Source organism: Rutidosis leptorrhynchoides, chromosome 1 (assembly GCF_046630445.1).
Source record: "Rutidosis leptorrhynchoides isolate AG116_Rl617_1_P2 chromosome 1, CSIRO_AGI_Rlap_v1, whole genome shotgun sequence".
Taxonomy (NCBI): domain Eukaryota; kingdom Viridiplantae; phylum Streptophyta; class Magnoliopsida; order Asterales; family Asteraceae; genus Rutidosis; species Rutidosis leptorrhynchoides.
The window spans coordinates 624,271,369-624,297,695 of NC_092333.1; the positions used below are offsets into that span (position 1 = coordinate 624,271,369).

General features: G+C 35.7%; 1 protein-coding gene across 1 annotated transcript; it reads right to left on the minus strand.

The window, feature by feature from the left end:
• Nucleotides 1-8,404: 8,404 nt before the first annotated feature.
• On the minus strand, nt 8,405-10,764 carry LOC139885587 (beta-amyrin 28-monooxygenase-like). The gene is made up of 3 exons (XM_071869340.1): nt 9,796-10,764; nt 9,058-9,245; nt 8,405-8,949 (listed from the first exon to the last, which is right to left on the minus strand). Exons 1-3 carry the CDS (start codon nt 10,742-10,744, stop codon nt 8,644-8,646), a joined length of 1,443 nt encoding a protein of 480 aa, XP_071725441.1. The 5' UTR covers nt 10,745-10,764; the 3' UTR covers nt 8,405-8,643.
• Nucleotides 10,765-26,327: the final 15,563 nt, after the last annotated feature.

Sequence of the window (26,327 nt, forward strand, 5' to 3'; positions counted from 1 at the left end):
TAATTGATAACAAAGTATTAAAACCTTGGATTACACGCAGTCGATATCCTGGTGTAATTATTAAACAAAGTATTAAGACCTTGTTACAGTTTAAGTCCCCAATTAGTTGGAATATTTGACTTCGGATATAAGGATAATATGACGAGGACACTCGCACTTTATATTTATGACTGATGGACTGTTATGGACAAAAACCAGACGGACATATTAAATAATCCAGGACAAAGAACAATTAACCCATGGGAATAAACTAAAATCAACACGTCAAACATCATGATTACGGAAGTTTAAATAAGTATAATTCCTTTATTTTCATATTTAATTGCACTTCTAATTATTGCACTTTTATTTATTGTTATTGTATTTAATTGCACTTTTATTTATTGTCATTGTATTTAATTGCACTTTTAATTTTCGTACTCTTTAATTATCGTAATTTTATTTTATCGCACTTTTATTTATCTCAATTTCATTATCGTTATTTACTTTACGCTTTAAATTAAGTCTTTTATTTATTTAATATTTTACATTAGGTTTTAACTACGACTAAAGTTTTAAAAATCGACAAACCGGTCATTAAACGGTAAAACCCCCTTTTTTATAATAATAGTATTACTTATATATATTTGTATTTTTATAAAATAAAACTAATATAGCGTTAAGCTTTGTTTAAAAGATTTCCCCGTGGAACGAACCGGACTTACTAAAAACTGCACTACTGTACGATTAGGTACACTGCCTATAAGTGTTGTAGCAAGGTTTAGGTATATCCATTCTATAAATAAATAAATATCTTGTGTAAAATTGTATCGTATTTAATAGTATTTTTCTAGTAAAATATACGCTATTTCCTAGTACGCCTCGCACACATCAATCTTCTCCACCTTTACTCCTCATACAATCACTCGTATTTATATTCAAACTTCAACTTGATATCCAAGTTAAACTGATAAGTTAGACTTAGTTCTCAAGTATTTCACATTTTGAAATGTTAGAAAATTTCTAATGACAGCCCTAAGGGCTGTCTTTAAGCCATTCAGACATGCATTAAACAATTGTACACTCAATATAACTACCCACTTCCTGCAGAAAACTACCTCCATGTACTACTTATTTATGCATATAATTATTTCTTAATGACAACCCTTAGGGTTATCATTAGAAAAGTTCTCAAAAAAATTAGCAAATATGAATCAATCAATATATAACAAATCATCCATTGATTCAGATTTCCTAAAATCTCCCCTTTAACGTGGATTTTATCTTACACAGAAAAATTCACACTCTACTCAATCTGCTTCACTTCGTTGCTTTGGCAGTAACAAGTCCCTTGAAAAAACCAGTCTATCACCTCTATAAATTTTATAAGTATCTCATCTTACAACATAATCTCATCATTTGAAGTTGTCATTGCGTATGTTTCACCCTCATAGCCCGCTTTCTTTTCTGTAGAATCTATTAAACTTGTCAATTCTCTAACTCTCAATATCCCAGTCCGACGTTGATTATTGACATTCATCTTGTTGTCGCTGACTTTATCTCTATTGAGATACGTTGTCCAACAATCATATTGTTAGGAAGACTTTCGTCTTAAGGATCCCTCTATGATCAATGCGCTCCACTTAGCCTCATCATCTTGAACTTCTCATCATCAACATTGTCAGTGATTGAACTTCAACATCATCTCGAGATGCTTTTTAACAACTTTTCACATCATCAAAATTTTAGAGCATTTTTCAAATTCACATACCCACCTTTTTAGAGCTTTTTAACAACTTTTCACATCATCTCGAGATGCTTATTACAGTATGACTTATCTATAGTTTCAATTAAAATTCTAAAATGATGATATCATAAATAAACATTTTTCAAGCTTAATAAAAATTCAAAAAGAAATTGAAAAATTCTTAGAGCACCATTATGATGTCATAAATAACAATTAATCTTAATTTTATACACTTAATTAATAACAATAAAAGGTAAAATGATAATAATGAAAAATAAATGCAAAAGAGATAGCTTAAACAATTATTCTGTTTCTAATTTTAAAAATTTTTCTCCTGCATATTATTTAGTCAAAATTTCAAAACAATATCACCTATCTTCGTATTAATTGTTTAGCATTCTCTCTTTCAAAATCTTTGATTATTTCGGATCATATGTTACAGGCAAAATATTTATGGTACACTTTCGTTGTTATTATTTGCTATATGCATTTTATAAACTTCAATAATTTGATTATCAAGTTTTTTTGTCGGAATCTGTGGTTCCAAATGTTATTAAACTAAATAAATTTAGTATTTACATTCACATAATACCTAAAACATATCAATTAATTGTTACGTTTAAACAAACCCGTGATCTTACGGGTCATTTCACTAAGTGGATGTATATATACCTAGTCATATAAAGACCCTTTGTTTACTGTAACAGGGAGACTTTAGTAATTTACGTGGGGTTGTAGCAGATTCAATCAAGACCACGTTTCACCCCAATCGACTTTTCCATTTTTTGGTTTTCTTTTTAGCTTGCTCCACCAACCTTTGGCATTGCCAAAATTAATTCATTAATTTTTACCAATCACATGAGACATATCCTTTCTTTATTATATAAAATAATAAATATCTTTCTTTCAATCTTTCTAAACAAGAAACTATGCCACGTTTTTATCTTTTCTTTAGCAAACAGCTGCGTATCAGTTCCTTGTGTGACTCAGTTTTGCTGTATATATCTTATTCTATATTGTGTTTTCCGGTTTTCCCCACTTTTCTTCCTCCTTCATTCTTCTCTTGGTTGTTTGGTATCATAATTAAAAATGAAATTAGATATTCACCTTTTTATTTCCTTTATTTTTGTTTTTATCTTTGTCGGGTTTTTTTTTTTTTTTTTAAATATCTAAAGTTTATTGATATTCTGTATTTTGATGCTTTGATTTCAGATTTTTCTGTAGCCAAATATATTTAAATTTATCAAAATCTGAATTATTGTTCACTACTTTTATAATAATAATTGTATTATATATATAGTTAGGATCAATGGGGAAGTAATCAATTGGGGAAGTAACCAATTGGGGAAGCAGGGGGGAAGTGGGTGAAGTAATTTTTTTTTTAAATTTTGGTTTTTTTCAAAAAAAAATTTCAGGCATCAAGATCACAAAAATATGAACATTTAAAAAAGACACTTCGTGATGAACGTTATTATTTAGGCGGGAAAACAATCGACAAAAATAACATTCAAGATAATATTGATCGTGAAGAATGTTAATCTTCGAACGTTTTTTTTCATGTTTTGTGAAGTACTTTTTGTAAAAATTTAGCCCGATTTAGAGTTTAGGGTTTAGGGTTTAGTGTTTTGGATTTAGTCCTTAAACCCGAAACCCGAAACTCTAAACTCTAAACCGTTCGTGTTAAAAACTCAATCTAAATCCTAAATCTAAACCCTAAATCTAAACCCGAAACCCTAAATTTCTAAACCCTAATTCATAAACCCTCAAAATACGCTCGAAAACACGATAATTGTTATATATTATTTCTTCGAGCGTTTTCCCGCCAAAATAAAAATATTAATCACAAAGTGTCTTTTTTTAAATGTTCATACTTTCATCCAATCTATAATGTTCGTGAACAAAGTTTTTTCAAAAAACGGAAAACTAAAAAGAAATTTGTTTACCCCGCTTTCCCCTAATTGGTTACTTCCCCATTGATCATATATATATATATATATATATATATATATATATATATATATATATATATATATATATATATATATATATACATACATACATACATACATACATACATACATACATACATACATACATACATACATACATACATACATACATACATACATACATACATACATACAATAACAACAACAACAAAACGCAATACCACATGAGTGGTGTATGGGGGATGTGGTAAGTAGATAATCCTTTCCCTATCCGAAAATAAAGACAAGTAATTTCTCCACCCAGAGTGAAACACTAGAAAGTCATCCCTCTCTTTATTCGACAGATAAAGAGATTGCTTCCGAAAGGACCTCCGGCCTTTAAGTAGGAAAAAGTTTAAAATAAAAATAAAAAAATAAAAATAATAATACTAAAATAAAAATAATAATAGAAGCCATGAAAATGGTAGAATTAAATTTTCATGGGTTTAAATCCTGCCTGAAATTTAATTTAGGCTCTAAGAGTCAGTCAAGTCGCCAATAAATCAACGATTGTTGTCGACTCAATAGAGCCGTTAATTTAACCTAGCACCAGCAGAGGACGAATAGACATTAATTTACGCCAACAAAAACTAGCACCAGCAGGAGCATCACCTTCCCAAATCGATCTTCCTTTTAACCGATACTCATTCACCCATCGAACCCAAAGGGATTGCTTTGCTGTAAGAATCCGCCATAAAAGAGAAGTGAGAAGGGCCTTGTTCCAGTCTGTCAATCTTTTTATACCAAGACCCCCTTCTTCCTTTCGAAGACAAATAGTAGGCCATTTAACCTTAGCTTTCCCCCTCTTGAAATCTCCTTGACACCATAAAAAACCCCTCATCAAAGCCTCAATCTCTGAAATAATTGAATTTGGGAGAAAAAATACGGATTGCCAGTAAACTTGCATTGAAGTAAGCACGAAGCTAATAAGCTGGATACGACCCGAAAACGACAAGAACTTGTTTTCCCAATCCTGAATCTTACTTTTAACTCGGTTCACCAATTGTTTGCAATCACGATGAAGCAACCGGGAAGAAATAAGATGAACTCCAAGATAATTAACCGGAAGTTTATCTTCATCGAATGGAAGTATATGAAGAATAACATCTTTCAATCGTTGAGACACATTTGCAAAAAAGGCTGTACTTTTTTCAATACTTGGCACCAGACCCGAACACTACTTAAATTCCTCTAAAGCTTCAACGATGATCCGAACAGAATCAGAACAAGCATAAGAGAAAAGACACAAGTCATCCGCAAAACAAACATTTACAATGTTCATCTTTTCACATTGAGGGTGGAACCTGAAATTCCGAGCTTGTCGCCACCTTCTTTGAATAAACAAGGTAAGAACTTCCATAACAAGGGCAAATAAATATGGCGACATTGGATCACCTTGACGAAGACCCCTTTTTCCTTTAAAGAAACCATGAAGTTGACCATTGATGGAGATAGAAAAAGACGTAGAAGAAACACATCGCATGATCCAACTAATCATAGTCGAAGGATATCCAAAATGCAGAAGTATTGACTCGAGAAAACCCCAATTAACAGTATCGTACGCTTTTTGAATGTCCACTTTAAATGCACACCTCGAAGGACCCGTTTCGATATGGTAGTTTTTCATCAATTCCTGAGTAAGTAAGATGTCATCAGATATGCGCCTTCCAGGGATAAACGCGGATTGATTGATGCTAACAACATCATCCAAACTCCCCTTAATGCGATTAGAAATGATCTTACTAATGCACTTATACACCACATTACAACACGAAATGAGACGATAATCGAAAAATTTTGATGGTGCACTAACTTTCGGTAACAAAGCAATGACAGTATGGTTGATCTCCGAAAGAAGTTTCCTGGTGTTAAAGAAATCCAAAACCGCTTCAATAAAATTAGTGCCAATAACATCCCAGGCTCGTTTAAAGAACTCGGAATTATAACCGTCCGGACCAGGAGATTTATCCGAACCAATATCAACACAACCTCTTTAACCTCACTAGCTGAAATGGGACTCATCATATCATTAGCTTTAGCCTCAGAAACCACATTAGAGAAAACTAAATATGGTCGATTAATACCAAAGAAGGTTGCGAGTTCCATAGAAACTGTTTATAGTGCTTCACAAACTCACCAGGCACCTCTCCACCTTCTTTATTTGAGCCATCAGAACTCACCACCATTTGAATTCTACTTCGATGAACACGACCTTTGACAACACTGTGAAAATATCTAGAATTACTATCGCCAAGACGCAACCAATCAATCTTAGACTTTTGCTTGAGAAACATTTCTTCCTCAATTAATGCATCATTATATGCATGAAGAGTATCGCTCTCAGTTAGGCGAAGTTCAACATCATCCAGATTTCGATCCAAATTTTTTTGCACAATATCCAATTTATCTCTTAAAGATTGGACCCTTTGGTGCAAGTTACCTTTAGACCATGCAAGTTTCCTGAGAGGTTTTTTAAGAGCACGCAGCTTCTTCACCAACTTGTACATCTTACAACCATAGATATCCACATCCCACTCCTTGAGCACTGTATCAATAAAATTGGGATTATTAGCAACAAAATTGCAAAATTTAAACGGCTTAACTCGGTTTACAGTTTGCGAAGGCATCTTTAAAATAGCCGGGCTATGATCTGAAATACGATACAGCTCAAAAATAGCATACGAATCCACAAACTCATCCGTAAACGCTTCATTAGCTAAGATTCGATCAATCTTCTTTAAAACACCCGTCGAGGCATGCGGACGTTGGTTCCAAGTAAAGTGCAAACCCGAGTGATTTACATCATCCAAACGAGCTTCATTAATACATTCATTAAATTCTCTCATAGCTATCGTCATATTAGATGCACCAGAGGATGATTCATCCACTCTACACGAATCATTAAAATCACCCATGACAACCCATGGACGATTATTGACAAAACATTTGTGCATACCCAGATCTCTCCATAAGGGACGACGTTGAGCGTAAGGATTATGAGCATACACAAAGGAAGCGAAGAGATGTTTATTATTATGGACAAATTTCAACAAACAATGAATCACTTGATCGGTCGAATTAAGCACCATAATGTCTACGAAATCAGGATTCCATCCTAAGATAATTCGAGTTCCTCCATTACATTTGCTTGAATTTGAGGTTCATTGCCATCTAGGAAACACTATGTTACAAATACGCGACAAATTAGACGCCATAACATGCGATTCAAGAATCGCACATACACTCAAATTATTAGCCGAAACTACATCAATGACCTCGTTTTGTTTGGGGACACGATTTAGACCCCTAATATTCCATGAAGCTAGGCTAATCATTTAAACTATTTGGACCGGAAGTGCTTGCCCCCTCAGGAAATTTACTCGCCATAAAGTTACCAGTTTCATTAATAGATGCCTCAACATCACTTTCCTCATTGTCCGAGATGTGGGTCTTACATGTATCATTATTAACAACACCAATTCCTCCGTTATCATCCAAGTCCCTCAAAATAGAAAAAGGATTCTCCACCATCAGGTTATGTTCATCTTTATTATTTTCATTACTAGGCTGCTTTGAAGTATCCACTTTATCCCCAACTTTACTTTTAAATATAGGCCGATATACAAGTTTCTGTTTGGTTTTACCAATAGCAAAATCCTCATGCCCTTTGCCACCATCAGTCACCACTTTTTTAGCCACATGATTACCCACAGCCTGAATGCCCTCAGCATCAACCTGCTTATGGTCCACTACAACCGGTATATTCAACTGACATTGCGCATCTTTATGACCGAAGCGCCTACAACCCGAACATCTCAGTGGTTTCCATTCATAAACCACCCTAACATTATCCACAGTTCGCCCCCTTCCAGAAAGACTTGGAGTAGCAACTTTTAACACCTCTTTCAATTCATTCTCCGATTTGATTTCCACCATGGCTCGAGCATAATTAGGTCGACCCCAAGATTCCTTACACATAGTGCTCGTGTATGAGTCAAGCATCATCGGCCTACCGATTTTAGTAGCAATAGCACTTAGCCCATCTGCCTACCTATATATATATATTTGATGTACACATAATTATATAAAATTTATATTTATATTATTTATACTACTTAGACACTTCAAAAGGTGTCATTTTAATTGCATTTGGTTGTCTTTTTAGTCCATGTATTCACACTTTTTTTTTTTTTTTTAGGTTGGAGAGCTTTTATTTTTTGTTAAACGGAATTTTTAGAAAACCAGCCAATAGTTTGCATATTGGATTTTAACAAACACAAAGTATTACCTACAAATAAAAATGCGCAGTTCAAGGCTTTAAAATTGTAATTTTACCTACTCTACTTTTTTGAAATTTGACATCTTTTTTTACCTTTTTCAAAATCAGTTTAATTGTTGAACAAATTAATTGTTCACTTTTCTAGGTAGATGAAAATAAAGCAGTTAAAATTACATTATTCCCATTTTTATAGACAAACGTATACATCCAACACGAATTTATATATAATGTCAATATCAAGACTTGAACACATAACCTCAAGGTTAGAGAGTCACATCAATAATGTCAAGCGAATGACCCTTTGATTTTTTCCCCTTTCATTTTAATTTTCTAGTATTTATTTGAATTCTACCAAATTTATTACTCATTTTTATAAATAAATGATGAATTATCTCACCTTTGCCGTAGCAACACATGACAGGTCGTCAAGAAAAAAAAAAAAAGCAACAAATAGTAAATCAACTGACCTACATGATGACACTAACAATTATATTCCTCCGTATTATTTTATTTAATTTATATAAAGAACAAAGAAATACAAAATATGAGAAGATAATAACCACATAACAAATATACTATGCACAATTACACACCCAACTTCTTGGATCTTTTTCCTTATCATCGCGTATCTGAAGCTCGAAATCAATATATCAACTTTGAACATCATGTTGATATAAGCGAATCGGAAGTCCTTTAGCTGGGCTAGGCATCGGGTTGACGATAATTTGCTCATCCGGAATTATTTTCTCCCATTTGAACTTTGTAACGAGATGATGCATAAACACGAGTATTTCCAATCGTGCATACTCTTTTCCAGGGCACATACGAGGTCCCCCTCCAAAGGGTACGAACGTATATGGCGCTGGTCCTCTGCCATCGAATCTTGAAGGATCAAACTTTTGAGGTTCCGGAAAGAACTCGGGGTTTTTATGAGTCGAGTTTGCACTCCAATACAACTATACATACATATAAAATGATAAAAAAAAAAAAAAAAGGTTAGCCAACTAGCTTTAATTGTAAATTTTTGCCGACGTAATTATATTTATATATGTCGAAATAATTACCTTCCACCCTTTGGGGATTGAATAACCGTTGTACATAAAATCAGTGATGGCTTCTCTAAAAGCACCTTGAAGAGGTGGTGCTAATCTAAGAACTTCACATGCAACGTTCCATGAGTATTTCATTTTTGATAAATCCTCCCAGTTTAATAATTCTCCCGCTGCTTTTGATTTCGCTATTTCTGTTTGTTCTGTAAATTGATGAAAAATCATTAAGAATCAAAATCAAACTTTTGCTCTTTAATTATGTAACTGTTATCTGGTTAAATCTTTATTTAACGATCGATTAGTTGGTTGGTAGACGTCACAATCATGCTTTCTGCCAAATTATATGGGCTTTTTGATTAATTCTTTTTGTTTCTTTTTTTAAGCGTGACCTATAGATAGATATTGAGAAGCTGCATGTTAATCACCAAAAATAAAAAGTTCAAACTCGTTCAGATTGTACGTGTGTGTACTAATGTTGCTCTATAAAAGCTATAAAAACAATTTCATTCAACTAAGGTCTTTTTTGGATAAAATCTGCAGTACGTTGTTGGTCTTGATTAAACCTTTGTGGTCTAGCTATTTTTGGATAGGATACTTATGTTAAATATGAATCTAAAAATTATATGTTTTTTTATAGTAGAAAAATCAAAATGATCACAAACATGAAATTACATATATAAAGCAACCATGTCATGATAAGTATATTCTTCCAAGTAATATTGTTTTTAATTAAGTTACCAAAATTTTTAGTACCTTTATAGACTTCTTCATAGATTTCAGGTAGCTCAGCAAGATACTTTACGATGAAAGCACACGCAGAGCTTGCAGTATCATGACCTCCGATCAACAATCCAAGAATCTTGTCTGCAATATCGTATTCTTCCATAAATTTGCCCTCTTCATCGCTATATAGAAGCATGTGCGATAATATATCTTGTGTTGGTGAAGCTTTCCCATTAGCCAAATCAAATTTTCTTTGTTGTATAATTTTAACGAGTTCTTTTCTGATAAAATTAGCCGAATTAATCCCTCTTCGGAACGGTGTTCCTGGGAGATCTATAGGGATTGAGAGAAGCCCTAAAGCGATGCTCTCAAACGGGCCAGATAAATATTTGACCCGTTCAGGTTCATCAATACTTAAAAAGATTTTGCATGCAAGCCAGAAAGTGAAATTCTTGGTGAGTTCATAGGTTACAATTTGGTCCTTGCCTTCCCACCCGTTTTCAAAATGTTTTCGTGTCACCATGTCCATAATTGGAACATATCGGTGGAGGGCTTCGGGCTTGAATAGATTAGGAAGCATTTTTCTCATTTTGATAGCTTCTATCTTCGATGTTTTGTTTGAAGAGGGAAAGATTTTGTCCACGTTAGATGGCCACCATGCTTGTACAAGTTTGTTTTCGTTAGAAAATAAGAACTTGTTACCAGCGGAGCCACAAAACACTGCGGCATCCTCTAGCATGAGAGATGTCCTAAAGACTTGAGTTGAGAACTTAGCCATGCGGTCGAGTATGAACTTTTCAGGGTGGCCCTTCCATCCGGTTGCGAGAAAGTCAATACTTTCTCCAATCACGGGCCACCCTTTATGGCCAGGTGGGAGTTTCGTTGCTACGTCTGGCTTAGATTTGTAGAACAATAAATGAATTGAGAATGAGACAACAACAATAAAGAGAGACACAAGCAAAGCATAGAAGATGTCCATTGTTAAATATTGCTCTCTAGTTTGATATATGAGTTAAGTTTAGAGTGCTTTGTGATGAATAAATGAACGAGTTTTATAGACAAAAATAAGCTACTAAAAGTCAAACATGAAGTATTTTCACTAGTATATCAAGTGAAAAGAGGTGAGAAAAGAGGAAAATAATCCAAAAAAAATGATGCTAAATTTGAAACTTTGCATGGGAGGCTAGCGAAGTAGTCAAAACGCTTCTATAAAGGGAAGAGTCAATCAAGTTACCATATTAAAAGCATTTTTAAGGTGTGAATGAAAATAGTGGAGTACTTTTTATTTGTTTATAACTAATAGTATCTGGTTTGATACTCCTTTAAGTGCTACTATACTTTAATCATATTAAGATAGACTTTGTTCAGAGGTGCCTTTTGTGACGTAAATCTATATGTGCCTGTAAGATCGAATTCGAATGATTGTTTTTTTCCTTGATTGATTTGAATCGTTGAGCTATTACATGAACGATGTTCAGCTATTACATGAACGTATAGTACAAAGAAATAATTAGTTAAATTGCTAAAATCAGTTGATAACGGGCTTCCAATTGTAAGAGATATGCATGCAAATAAATTCTTCATTATATTTGTAATTTGCGCAAAAACCTAATTATATATTACAGTCTCATTTTCAAGTGTCTATAATTTTCATTTAAAATGTTCAAAATCAAGTATTCACTTTATTTTTCAACCAATCAATTATACTGAAAGAAAGATGAGATTTTATTGATTTAAACTAAACTATGTGAAGTTGACACTCAGAGTTTTTAAGAATTGTACGTTTTAAAATTGACACTTATTAACCACGCAGGATTAATTGACTGAGTGGTTATCGAGTTGGCCAATGAACCACACTATCCAAGTTCAATTCTTGACTATGTCAAATTGTTCAAAAAGGTAGTGTGACTGGAGGGTGCACATACTACGCAATTCACCCGGTACCACGTCTCGCGCTCGGAGGGCTTGATTACCCGAAGTTTTACCTTCTATGGGGAGCCAATGTGCTCGTTCATAGGAGGGTTTAATCGCTTACAAAACAAATTGACACTTATTATATATATATATATATATATATATATATATATATATATATATATATATATATATATATATATATATATATATATATATATATATATAGGAGAAATCAAGAGAGAAACACTAATTTAGGAATAAGGGGATAAATGATTTTGTTTTTTTATATATTTAGTTCTACAACTTCAATTTAAAAAATACAAAATTTTTAGGAATAGTATTTATTGTGTAGATTCAGGGAAAAAAGTTTTTTTTTTTTTTTTATTAATTCTAAAAGCAGCTTATCATAAATTTGATGAATGTTAACTTGTTTTGAGTTTCTTTTTTTTTTTTTTTTTTTTAAATTTAGCATGATTTAGAGTTTAGGGTTTGGGTTTAAGGTTTAGTATTTTGGATTTAGTCCATAAACCCAACCCTAACCCCTAAACCCTAAACTCCAAACCGTTCGTATTAAAAACTTATTCGAAACCCTAAATCTAAACCCTAAACCCTAATTACTAAACTCTAAACATTGTTTTTCATTAATCAAAAGTCATTTGTTCTCTTTTTTTGTTATCATACATCTGGTGTATGAACAGCTGTTAACATACATCAGATGTATGTTAACAATTCAATTAAAAAAAAATTATTATTTTTCTGAATCTACAAAATGAAAATTGATACTCGAATTTTTTTTTTTTTTAAATCAGAGCTGTAGAACTAAATATGTAAAATGAGAAAATCACTTATCCCTTATCTCCAAGACCCCCCTTAGCTCGGGATATTTTCCATATATATATATATATATATATATATGGAAAAATGAAATATTAATTTATTCATTTCGGTATAATATTTGATCTTTTTTATATTTATAATATAAGAAAAATAGTAATGTTGATCATTTTTTAGTGACAAAATATTATTTTTTCACTAATAAAAAATAAATAGTATTTATTTTCCATTATAAAAGTAGGCATTAATTCTTGATTACTATACAAAATTATTGACTTAACAAATATGCATTATGGTGATCAATTTTAGTACCTTGTTCTCTAATAGTATTTGTGACAGATCCATAGTGACGAGAATTGATCATGTCTATTTTGATCATTAATTTGACTGGGTGATTAGTTTTGAACGGGGTACTAATGAAATAGCCTGACTATGTCACTAAAGTTGTTTATTAGTGTAATTAAACAAATATTAAAAAAGATAATATAACTTCAAGGTGTTAGTGTACTGGTGGTGACCTAACTTCAAAGGAGTTCAAGTGTTCGACTGACATGCACCGCAAAAAATTTCTCTTGAGGTTACCCGCCCATTTCATGAGCATTGGAGGTCTCGAACGTCTTGCGTTCGAACCTCGCCCGAAAGTGTTTTACCACAATAATGCTCGTTTAGATTCGCCATGGAGTTTCTTCCTAAAGGGCGGTAGACTGTACTGGTTTGTCCCAAGAAACGATCGGGTGAGTGGGTTCCGAAATCGCATTGAACCCTCATCAGTGACTCTTAACTGTCATTAGAGAAAGTTATAAAGATAATATTTGATACTAAAATTATAGTAAAAATTAACTTTTTTTATAATTGAATAGAAACGATGTTGATTTACCACCGAAGTTTTGGCTTTAGTGGTATGAGATGAGATTCAACTAGGGGTAGTGCCAACCCAGGTTCGATTCTCACTTCAAGCGGGAGTTCCTACTCACTTTTGCGTTGCCTATTTTTCATTACAATCTAAATGCGTTTAAAACGGCGTTATACACTTCTTTAAACGTTATACTGACGTCTATTGTCGAATTTTATTTTAAAACGGTAGATTTTGCAGCTCAAATTACAAAAATAGAAATCAAGAAAAATTTGTTTCAAAAATAGAAAAACCAAAGTTTGAAACTTTAGTTTTGGTGAAACCGAAGTTTCAAACTTCGGTTTTTACTCTTTTTGACCATGTACACAATTTGGTCAACAAAATAAGTATACTTGGCAAATCCGTAGTTTAAAACTTCGAATACATTCAAATACCCAACCGTCCATTTAACTCTCATATTTATTCCACCGATGCGTGTTCCAAAATACTGGCGACTGGTTACATGCCACGTGACAAATCCAAAGTTTGAAACTCCAGATTCTCTGTTTATAAAATCAGAAGTTTCATACTTCGTTTTCCCACATCTCATACCCAAATCGATTCATACACACCAAAAACACTCGAATCCAATATAAAAAATGGCTCGAATGAATCAAGTTTGTGCTATATCATTCCCGATAGATAGTTGTTTATTGTTTTTTCAAGAAAAAAAATGTCATAGGTCATATTCGATTTTACTAAGAAGATTAAAGATGATGTGTTAATAAAACCAAGAAGATATGATCTCAACTTTTGGTAACATATCACGGGTCTTGATAATGAAGAAATACATGAGGGTGTCCATGAGTACCTTGATAATATCAGATTAGGTTTAATTTGTAAATAAGGTAAACAAAGACTAGGCTGGTCATTTATTACTGCTTTGGTTAAAAGATGGCTCTCGGAGACTGGTCATTTATTGGATTATATATATATATATATATATATATATATATAGGTGCGGGTTCAAACGAGAACCACAAAAAAGGCGAGAACTGCGAGAACTTTTAAATTTTATAGTTTTTATGCATTTATATGCAACAAATTACATGCAAATGTTAATTAATGCTCATATCATTAACAAACATATGTTCATTATCACAAATTACATGTTAAATTGTTAATTATATAAAGTGTTCACATGTTACACAAACAAGTATGCACATGTAAACATGAAACTATATATTTGATTATATAGATAAAATAAAAGTTTTGTCAAACTATTTTATGTTCATTCTTACTATCCATCAACATTTATGGGTGATTTAATCTATTCAGATGTGAAAATCTTTGTAAATTAAAAGTTCTCGTAGTTCTTGCCCTATATATATATATATATATATATATATATATATATATATATATATATATATATATATATATATATATATATATATATAAACATGTATATATAATCTATATCAATGTATTATATTTTCCTTATAAATGTATATATAATCCGTATATATATTATTATATATTCTGTATATATATTATTTATATTTCGTATTAATAAAGTATAACGACCCTCATTTTTTTCCATTCTATATTTCTCATTTTTCCATTCTATAATTTTCCTTATTAAATGCTCAACTAAATAATTAAAACTTAACAATTAAGACTTTATTTAATAATTAACTTTGTAAACGACAAGTTAATACAAGATAAAAATAATAAGCTTATTAACTTTTGTGACTAAATAAATAACATTAAAACTTGTGTATTAAAAATAATCAAACTAGGATAATTAAGGAATCATTTAAGGTAAATTAAAGTATAAGGACTAAAGTGAAAAATCCTAAACCCTAGCCCCATAAACCCTAGCATATTTTGGAAGGGTAAAATACCCCTTCTACCCCTCAAAATTTCGGCTCCCATGACCAACCCTAACCCCTTTTCCAAGCCAACTTGTTCCCTAAGTAATTCCTAATTAAACCCTAATTCTAGAATCCTCCTAGCACTCCTATAAATAGAGACCTAACCTAACCCATTTTATGTACCAAATCACAATTACAACTCTCTCCCAAAAATCTCTCTCCCCTCTCTGGTTTTCGGCCAAAACCGAACCCCAACACCATCATCACCATCGAAATCTTCAAGGGATTTCCAAGTGATCTTCAAGTGTTCTTCACGTTCTTTGTATTCTTCAAGAATCTTCAAGGAGTTCTTCAATTTTATCAAGGCTTTGATCTTCAATCTTCATCGTGTTTCATCACTTCTTTGTTAGTCATCTTGAATCTTCAAAGGTATAACATAAACCCTAAACTATTTACATAAACTTGATCTTTGTTAATTCATATTCATAATATAAACTTGTTTATTCATAAGTATATACATAAACACACCTAGATCATATACATTTATAATGATCATGTAAAAAAAATAAATATACATATACATACATACATGTCGACTTTTTTTTAAAAAAAGGGAAAAGGAAGTTTGATCTTTAAAAGTTAGGAGATTAGATAACGATTTGTTATGGTTAATTTAGGAAACAAAATAAATATATATACATCTACATATATATCGACATATGCATATATATACATGTAAAAAAAATATTTTCATTATATATATATATACACACATGAAAATATACATATATATATATACTAAACCCTAATTACTTAAACCCTAAACCTAATTAATTATTAAACCCTAATTCATTAAACCTAACCCTAATTATTTAATACCACTTTAATTATTAAAACCCTAATCATTACCTAATCATTACTACATTAAATAAAACCCTAATTTATTAAACCCTAGGACATAAATTACTAAACCCTAGTTATTAAATACTACTTTAATTAACTAACCCTAATTAATGAAACCCTAATACTACTTATACTATTAATTAACATGTATACACTATTACTATTACTAACACCTATAACCTACTACTTATATTATAACACATAAAAACATTTTGGGATATGTATTAGAGATGTATAGATCTTCGAACTTTCTTGACGAATGGTTTCTACGAAACTCTAGGCGGAAGGGTTTGGATTTTCGATTTAAAGGGTCCTATAGCTCAAGCCCCTAGACCTGAAATGGCCATTCGAAGGGAAAGGGGTGATTGGAAGCTTATCTAATACGACAAGTATCCTAAAATGGAAAACACTCTTAAAGTAGAAACTTTCTAGTTATAGAAACTTACTAAGATAAGAAACCTACTAAAAGTGGAAACTTTCTAACTTACTAGAAAAGGAAAACGAACTATACTTAAAACACTATCATACTTAAACATTTATTTAAACATGGGAAAAAACACTTACTACTCTTAAATGTCAATAGGTTGACTTTCTGCTCGTTCATCCAACTTTCCGAGGAATAATCACATCTCTCTACTTACTAAGGTGAACTCATAGCCCCACTCTTTATTGCTAGCGAACTTACTTACTTTTATTGGGGTGAGACACATGCTGTTTTTACATTTTACACTTTAGACACAAGTACCAACTGCTAAAACTATGCTATACCCGGCTATGTCCGACTAAGTTCCTACAGTGATATTTTTAATTGCTCGTTGATTGCATGCTTAATTATTGGGGGTAGGCCTATCAGGAGTAACGTCCCGGATACATTTAACTAAGTCATTGTATTACTTAATAATGAAATTAAACCGACAAGGACAGACACAACTTATCATTGGGGCAAACTTGAACGTTTAGTCTAAATATCACGCACTGGCATAACTTTTTGATCCTGCGGGAGATCAACTTTACAAACTACATCTTGTGGTCTAAAACAACGGTCAAACTTATTTGTTAAACCTATGATTTCACTCAACCTTTTTGGTTGACACTTTAGCATGCTTTGTTTCAGGTGCTGTTTGATCAAGTTCTTATACTTACTGCTTATGTGATGCTACTTGGACATAGGATCAAGAGATATCGCATTGATTACTATTGTATTTAAACATTTTCATTATTCCTTTGTAACGACATATCATTTTCCGCTGCGTACTCTTAATAAAGTTTGATTTTATCATTTAGTATTGTTCTCGTTTATTATAATATGTTGGTTTGTTTGGTATTAAGTCACATTTCGCCCAGGCCCTAACTGGAGGTGTGATAGATTGGTATCAGAGCAAACCAGGCTGTTATAGAGAACCAGGATTACATCTTTATGTGTGCCTTATTTGCTAGCTAGGGTGCCTTAGCAATCTAGAAAACGATAACCTTTCCTGCCTTAGACTTTAAAGCACTTAGGATTGCCCTATAATCTTAACACTTATGCTTTACTACACCTGACTTAAAGATTCTAATCAAAGTCTCTTTCCTAATGATAGGATGTCAAGCTCAAGCGTTAACAAGCCTAACAAAGTAACTCCCAACCCTACCACCGAAGTAGGTGTTGGACACTCTGCAACCTCGAGACATGTTCGAAGTCCTTCCTACAGTCCTGCCTAACCATCACCAAACTATAGCCCAAATACTATTCGAGATTCACAAAGGTCTCCTCAATACTACCCAACTCCGAGAATCAAAGATAAAGGAAAATGTCATGAAGAAGTCGGTCCATCAAGGAAGAGAGCCCGAACTCCTTCTTATGATGATGCTGCTAAGTATGAAATCATGAGCCAACGAAAGGATATCGAGAAAAACTTGGAGGGTTTGCTTCGCCACGTGGCGAGAGTTGTAACAACCCAAACCAAACCACGACAATTCCCGTTAAATTTTACAACAAAAAATTTTTTTTTTTTTTTTTTGCTGACTGACCCAGTTGCGCGGCGCGCAGAACCTGTCTGGCAGCCCGCTGTCCCGTTTTACTTAAAATGCCAAAATGTTTGACCCGTTCCCGATGTCTTTAGCCAAAACGCTTTTAGCCATGAATTCATACATATAAAACTAGCGCGTTTAATTAAAAAAAATTAAGTTTACGAAGTGGGTCCCACATTGACCCATTTTGCCACCTTAAGTACCGAAATACAACATTTGACCAAAAGACTTTTAATACAAATAAAGCCGAGCATGGCGATTGGGGATACACTACCCAATCCTAAACGATCCAAAAGCAAGTCACTAAAGCAACTATGCAAGTCTTCTAGTCCTCGCGCTTACCCGAGCCACCGTCCGCATCGTATCTATAAAAAGAGTCAACAACGAGAGGGTAAGCTAACGCTTAGTGAATGATAATATACTACATACATATATATGTATAAAATGAATACGCCACACAAAACAAATACCGCATACCGAAGCATCCAAGTATAAAGCGTCTACACTAAGCATACCGTACGATCTAAGCAACGAGCTAAAGATACAACACAAAAGATAGTCCATCAACGACAAAGTAAACATCGCCAAATAGCTACACCCGGAGGGTTAGCTACAACACAACAACACAATAATATATATATATAACAATATAAACGAACAAGGTTAACCCCTTAACCTCAAACACACGAACATTGGCCGAACAACCCGAGCCTTGTGAATTCGCACAACCCGAAATTCACTTCTCAACCATAAGATGACCGAACAACCCGAGTCATCATGAATCCGCACTACCCGAGATTCATTACCTCCAATAAGGTGACCGAACAACCCGAGTCACCATGAATCCGCACTACCCGAGATTCATTTCACAATACTAAAACCCACGGTCACGGGATTATAAAATCCACCACACAACCATATCAACCCTTCGCCATTAGGGTTATAACAACCAAATCACAACCAAGTGTGATAACGTGCACACAAACGTGTACTTCGCCAAAGATGGTCAACCAAGACGCACAAACGTGCCAATTGGACTCATACACAAGTCCTTCAAATCCACCTATATGTGAAGTGAGCTCTATAACCGAGAATCACTTCACCCGACCCGCACCCATCCTACACATACATATGCATATAGGATAATATCACTCACCTTGAAGTCTTGAAGAAAGCTTCCAAGTAAACCGCAACTCGCCGATGGAAAATACCTATTCCATTATCACAAATACCACAACACAATTAGATTGGATTCACAAATTAACCCAATTCGTCACTTAGTGCCATTTCGACCCAAATGCACTTCCAAGCACAAACCGTACCCAAACTAACCAATAATCACTAACACAAGTGAGAATGGTCCTAATATGCCAATTAAACCCGAACTCAAGTGTTAAACACGTGTCATACCCATTTTGACACTTAAAACCTAATTTTGACCCATAAAGGTCAAAATCTCATCCTTTACAAGTTTTGCCACCAAAACACATTTAACTCGGTGTTATACTTCAACTTAATCCATTTTAAGTTTATAAACCTCATTAATTCGCCAATCGGGTCATAATTACCACCAAACTCTAATTTGACCCAAAGTCACAATTAGTCACCCAAATACCCTAAAATGGTTTCCAATACTTCCATAATCACTAATCCAAGTGATTAAACTCATAATCAAAGCCTAATCAAGGCCAAACCGCCAACCAACCCAAAACCCACCAACAATAACTATAAGATCCGATTACTAGCTTCACTTAACCCATTTCATCACTTAAAAGGGTTTTACAACTAATTAACTCAAAACCCTAACTTGAATATCAAATTAAATAAATGAAATTCGGAGTTTGAGCTTACCAATACTATCACCGCGTAGCCGAGAACGAAAGGAACAACTTTAAAACCCGAGCTTTTGCGAGAAATCCACTCCTTCTTCCCCAATCAAGCTCTCTCTCTCTAAACTCCCTTCTCTCTCTCTAGATGTAAGTGTGTGAGTGAAAGAGGTGAAAATGAAGATAAGATTGCCCATGGATCAGTTTTGTGGCTCAAAACCCGGCCACCAAGTGAAATACCCATTTTACCCTTTTTAAAACACTTAAAAGAAAAAGGGGTCTGCCAGCTCGATTCTGCGCGGCGCGCACCAGGACCGCGCGGCGCGCAACATGCCTGTTCCAGCTTCTTTTGCTTTTTAACTAATACAAATAGCCAATGCAACCAGAACTCGAATGTTATAAGTACATAAGTATGTAATATAAATATTTGGGTCTTACAACTCTCCCCCACTTAGACTCGATCACGTCCTCGTGATCCTCGTCACTTAACCCAACGGACCTCACCTCACGGTCCTCGACGTAAGTCCCAAACCGACTTTCCTAAGCAATTCTTTCCAACGAATCGCCTTCTACAACTTAATCGTCACCCGCGATTTCTCAAGTTCACAACCCGAGCACTAAACCATGCTCATTCCCCAACATCGAGGAAAACTCAACTAATCTCGTACCGGGATGTCAATCCCTTAGCATACTAATACCGAGTACAACTCTAAAAGCAACCAAGTCTCAACCTAAGGTCAACGACCCGAAACAATGAAGACCGAACCAAAAGAATCCTTACGGATACCACCAATCACGAATCATCCATTGTAGTGCGCAATACGACCCATACGCAACTACCGTAACAACACAATCCATGGTTAGAAACCGATAGCGCCCAAAGCGGCTATGGGAACACAAATCCCAAGGTGTACGAAATCGTCCATCGTCACACCCGTAACAAACATGTGAGCGAAACACGGCTATCGCATCACTAATCATACCACGTGGTCCTCACGACCCCACCATCGACGCATAAAACGACCGATAGTTCCCACAACATGGTCCTTACGACCCCACCATTGGTGTATCAAACAACCAATAGATTACAACTCAACATGGCCGAAACAACCCGAGCCAAAACACATATGGAGGATGGTCGAAACAACCCGAACCTTAGTGAATTCGCACAACCCGAAATCCACCAACCCAATCCATATATCTCACAACGAAATGACCGCACAACCCGAGTCATCGTGAATACGCGCAAACCGATATTCACTACCACCGCCACATAGTATAACCGAGGATGGCCGTACAACCCGAGCCTTAGTGAATCCGAACCACCCGACATTCACTACCTCAAACTATGAGCCCAACCAACAGGGACAATCGTACTACCCGAAATATTGTGAATACGAACAACCCGATATTCACGTCCCACAACACAACTCTCTTGATGAAGTCAGCGGACCCCGAAGGTCATGCTCCACCAATCTCAATACCGGATGAAGTCAGCGGACCCGAAGATCATGCTTCACCGATCTCAACACCACGCTCATGACGAAGTCAGCGGACCCTAAAGATCATGCTCCATCAATCACGTACTCCCATGATGAAGTCAGCGGACCCTAAAGATCATGCTCCATCACGTAACCATACTATAATGAAGTCAGCGGACCCGAAAGTCATGCTTCATTAATCCACAATACTACGATGAAGTCAGCGGACCCCGAAGGTCATGCTTCATCAACCACATACCATAATCGAGCAAGAACCACCTATATCAAACATAGGTACCGAACAAGAATTCTCCAAAAGAGAACCCGACACACACCTTCCTTAACCGAAGGATTTCACCTTGCTCACCAAACACGACCATTATCTCTCAACGAGGTTTACCACATTACCACCTCGGTGGTAATTCCAATCTAAACCATAAGTACAATTTATCCGAAATCGTACTCTACCACAAATCGAACAAAACTAGGTCTCGACAAAGTGTCCGGATCTACCAAAAGCATCATCCGAAATGTCACACTAAAACTTCCTCGTGCGGGAGTGCGACTCCCCCACTTGGAACCACGTTCCTATATCACAACTCGTACACCCGTACGATGCTACCAAAGGTAGACTTTACCAACAATTGGGTACACATGACCCATCACCACACCTTGCTCTAATCTTGAGCACGCGAAGGATTTCAATCAATCCTTAAACACTTCGAACGAAAAGTGTATCACGATTTCACAAACCATACCCTCGCAATTATCCAATTGCTTTAGTTTGTCAAGTTTCACCTAGTCACTCATGTACCTACGGGTTTCTCCCGGTACCCTAAGTACAATGTAACCACAACACAATCGGAGTCGACACCACGCTAGTAGGTATAAAAGAGGCACCTAATGTCGCGTCATAAAGACTCCATTACCAACACACATCGAGATTTTAAACACTCGGCCTCAAAGGTTCCAATCACCCGACGAACCTCATGGTTCATCACTTCAACACCAAAAGCGAACACGCGCTAAACAATCGAACACCAAAACCATTTCCGTGGCTTGGTAGTAACATTCCCTAAATACTAAGGAATGCTTGGTTACACCAAGTCTTACGCCCTTCGTCCAACAACCAAACATCACCATAGGGTACTTCCGTTAGGAACGTCACCCTTAACCATAACATGCAAATCACTAGGCAATTAACAAGTCCGAACATAAACGCCACATAAATAAATATTCAAAGACATATTTATCAATACGAAACGTACCTCAACGTCTCCTTGCGGCATTCGCCGCCGCCAACTCGGGACAATCCGGCTTGCGATGTCCCTCTTTATGACAATAGTAGCACATTCCGTTATCACTCCTCGGCATTGTGCATTCCCACAACTTGTGACCCCTAACGCCACAATTAAAACATCTAGGCGCACGAGACTCCACCGCGCCCTTTACCACATTACTCGTACTCGCACTCGGACCCTTAGTCCTCTTACTCAGAGCACCATAAGAAACAACCCTTCCCTCACTTGAAGGTTCGCCCTTTTTCGATCGCGTATAAGACTCGAAACCTCTAGCCACCGCAAATAACTCCGCAAACGACTTCGCGTAACCCCGGCTAATTTTGCTTTTCAAGTCATCGCTCAAAGTTCGATAGAAATCCTCCATCAACAAACGATCGTTCCCCAAATATTCCGGGCAAAAACGAGCCTTCGACATAAAAGTCGTCTTTAAAGTATTCAAGTCCATAGAACCCTGTTGCAAATTTCGCAACTCACAACGCAATTCCGATAAATCGGCTGAAGTTCGGAACTCCTCGAAGAATTCCTCCTTAAATTCATCCCATGATAACGCCATAAACGTCTCACCACCGACAAGATCAATCTTGCCATCCAACCAATCCTTCGACCTACCCCGCAACAAACTAGTAGCGAGTCTCGTCTTTTTCTCGGGAGGGCATTCCATAGTACGAAAACACCCTTCGACATCCGAAACCCAAGTCGTACTCACCAAAGGATCCGGCTTCCCATCATACATCGGGGGTCTAGTCCTCATGAAGCTCTTAAGACAACGCTCCATTTCACCCCTATTTTGGAATTCGGAATACTTCCCATCCATTTCTTCTCGAAACGCTCTCATTTGCTCCGCAACGGCGGCCGCAACTCTAGCGTTAAATTCCGTGTCATTCGTCTCGGTCTCGTTTCGCGTCGTCATTCTAAAGAATGCAAAACGATTAGTCCACGCACGTATAAAACGACACGCACAACACCACCCCATCTTGCTAAACACTCGTCGTACATCACTTATTAGACACGATTTGCACCCGTAATAAGGTCTGCAAGTTCTTATTACGCACGCACGCCGCATCGACTCGTTAGTACAACGACCGCCTCGCTCGATGCTATAAACAAACACAAACAAAATTCTACGCGATAGAAGCACACGCGAGAATTACCCCACAACACAAATAATATATTAATAATATCCGCATTACTAATATAAACGTTAGTCAACCTATAAACAAGGCACTAACTAAACCCGTTCCTGACCCGTAATCCTACAAGTCCCGCAACAAATTACGCGCACACAAAAGTCTAAGTCTAGGCACTTATCTCAAGTCACCTAAATCCCTTAGACCATGCTCTGATACCACTTGTAACAACCCAAACCAAACCACGACAATTCCCGTTAAATTTTACAACAAAAAAATTATTTTTTTTTTTTTTTGCTGACTGACCCAGTTGCGCGGCGCGCCAACAGGTTGCGCGGCGCGCAGAACCTGTCTGGCAGCCCGCTGTCCCGTTTTACTTAAAATGCCAAAATGTTTGACCCGTTCCCGATGTCTTTAGCCAAAACGCTTTTAGCCATGAATTCATACATATAAAACTAGCGCGTTTAATTAAAAAAAATTAAGTTTACGAAGTGGGTCCCACATTGACCCATTTTGCCACCTTAAGTACCGAAATACAACATTTGACCAAAAGACTTTTAATACAAACAAAGCCGAGCATGGCGATTGGGGATACACTACCCAATCCTAAACGATCCAAAAGCAAGTCACTAAAGCAACTATGCAAGTCTTCTAGTCCTCGCGCTTACCCGAGCCACCGTCCGCATCGTATCTATAAAAAGAGTCAACAACGAGAGGGTAAGCTAACGCTTAGTGAATGATAATATACTACATACATATATATGTATAAAATGAATACGCCACACAAAACAAATACCGCATACCGAAGCATCCAAGTATAAAGCGTCTACACTAAGCATACCGTACGATCTAAGCAACGAGCTAAAGATACAACACAAAAGATAGTCCATCAACGACAAAGTAAACATCGCCAAATAGCTACACCCGGAGGGTTAGCTACAACACAACAACACAATAATATATATATATAACAATATAAACGAACAAGGTTAACCCCTTAACCTCAAACACACGAACATTGGCCGAACAACCCGAGCCTTGTGAATTCGCACAACCCGAAATTCACTTCTCAACCATAAGATGACCGAACAACCCGAGTCATCATGAATCCGCACTACCCGAGATTCATTACCTCCAATAAGGTGACCGAACAACCCGAGTCACCATGAATCCGCACTACCCGAGATTCATTTCACAATACTAAAACCCACGGTCACGGGATTATAAAATCCACCACACAACCATATCAACCCTTCGCCATTAGGGTTATAACAACCAAATCACAACCAAGTGTGATAACGTGCACACAAACGTGTACTTCGCCAAAGATGGTCAACCAAGACGCACAAACGTGCCAATTGGACTCATACACAAGTCCTTCAAATCCACCTATATGTGAAGTGAGCTCTATAACCGAGAATCACTTCACCCGACCCGCACCCATCCTACACATACATATGCATATAGGATAATATCACTCACCTTGAAGTCTTGAAGAAAGCTTCCAAGTAAACCGCAACTCGCCGATGGAAAATACCTATTCCATTATCACAAATACCACAACACAATTAGATTGGATTCACAAATTAACCCAATTCGTCACTTAGTGCCATTTCGACCCAAATGCACTTCCAAGCACAAACCGTACCCAAACTAACCAATAATCACTAACACAAGTGAGAATGGTCCTAATATGCCAATTAAACCCGAACTCAAGTGTTAAACACGTGTCATACCCATTTTGACACTTAAACCCTAATTTTGACCCATAAAGGTCAAAATCTCATCCTTTACAAGTTTTGCCACCAAAACACATTTAACTCGGTCTTATACTTCAACTTAATCCATTTTAAGTTTATAAACCTCATTAATTCGCCAATCGGGTCATAATTACCACCAAACTCTAATTTGACCCAAAGTCACAATTAGTCACCCAAATACCCTAAAATGGTTTCCAATACTTCCATAATCACTAATCCAAGTGATTAAACTCATAATCAAAGCCTAATCAAGGCCAAACCGCCAACCAACCCAAAACCCACCAACAATAACTATAAGATCCGATTACTAGCTTCACTTAACCCATTTCATCACTTAAAAGGGTTTTACAACTAATTAACTCAAAACCCTAACTTGAATATCAAATTAAATAAATGAAATTCGGAGTTTGAGCTTACCAATACTATCACCGCGTAGCCGAGAACGAAAGGAACAACTTTAAAACCCGAGCTTTTGCGAGAAATCCACTCCTTCTTCCCCAATCAAGCTCTCTCTCTCTAAACTCCCTTCTCTCTCTCTAGATGTAAGTGTGTGAGTGAAAGAGGTGAAAATGAAGATAAGATTGCCCATGGATCAGTTTTGTGGCTCAAAACCCGGCCACCAAGTGAAATACCCATTTTACCCTTTTTAAAACACTTAAAAGAAAAAGGGGTCTGCCAGCTCGATTCTGCGCGG

Bases quoted from the DNA above. Each gene is read 5' to 3' on its own strand.
- LOC139885587 (XM_071869340.1), bottom strand. From the start codon at position 10,744: ATGGACATCTTCTATGCTTTGCTTGTGTCTCTCTTTATTGTTGTTGTC. The intron at 9,246-9,795 runs GTACTAAAAATT...ATCAATTTACAG, and splicing joins CTATGAAGAAGTCTATAAAG to AACAAACAGAAATAGCGAAA. The intron at 8,950-9,057 runs GTAATTATTTCG...ATGTATGTATAG, and splicing joins CAATCCCCAAAGGGTGGAAG to TTGTATTGGAGTGCAAACTC.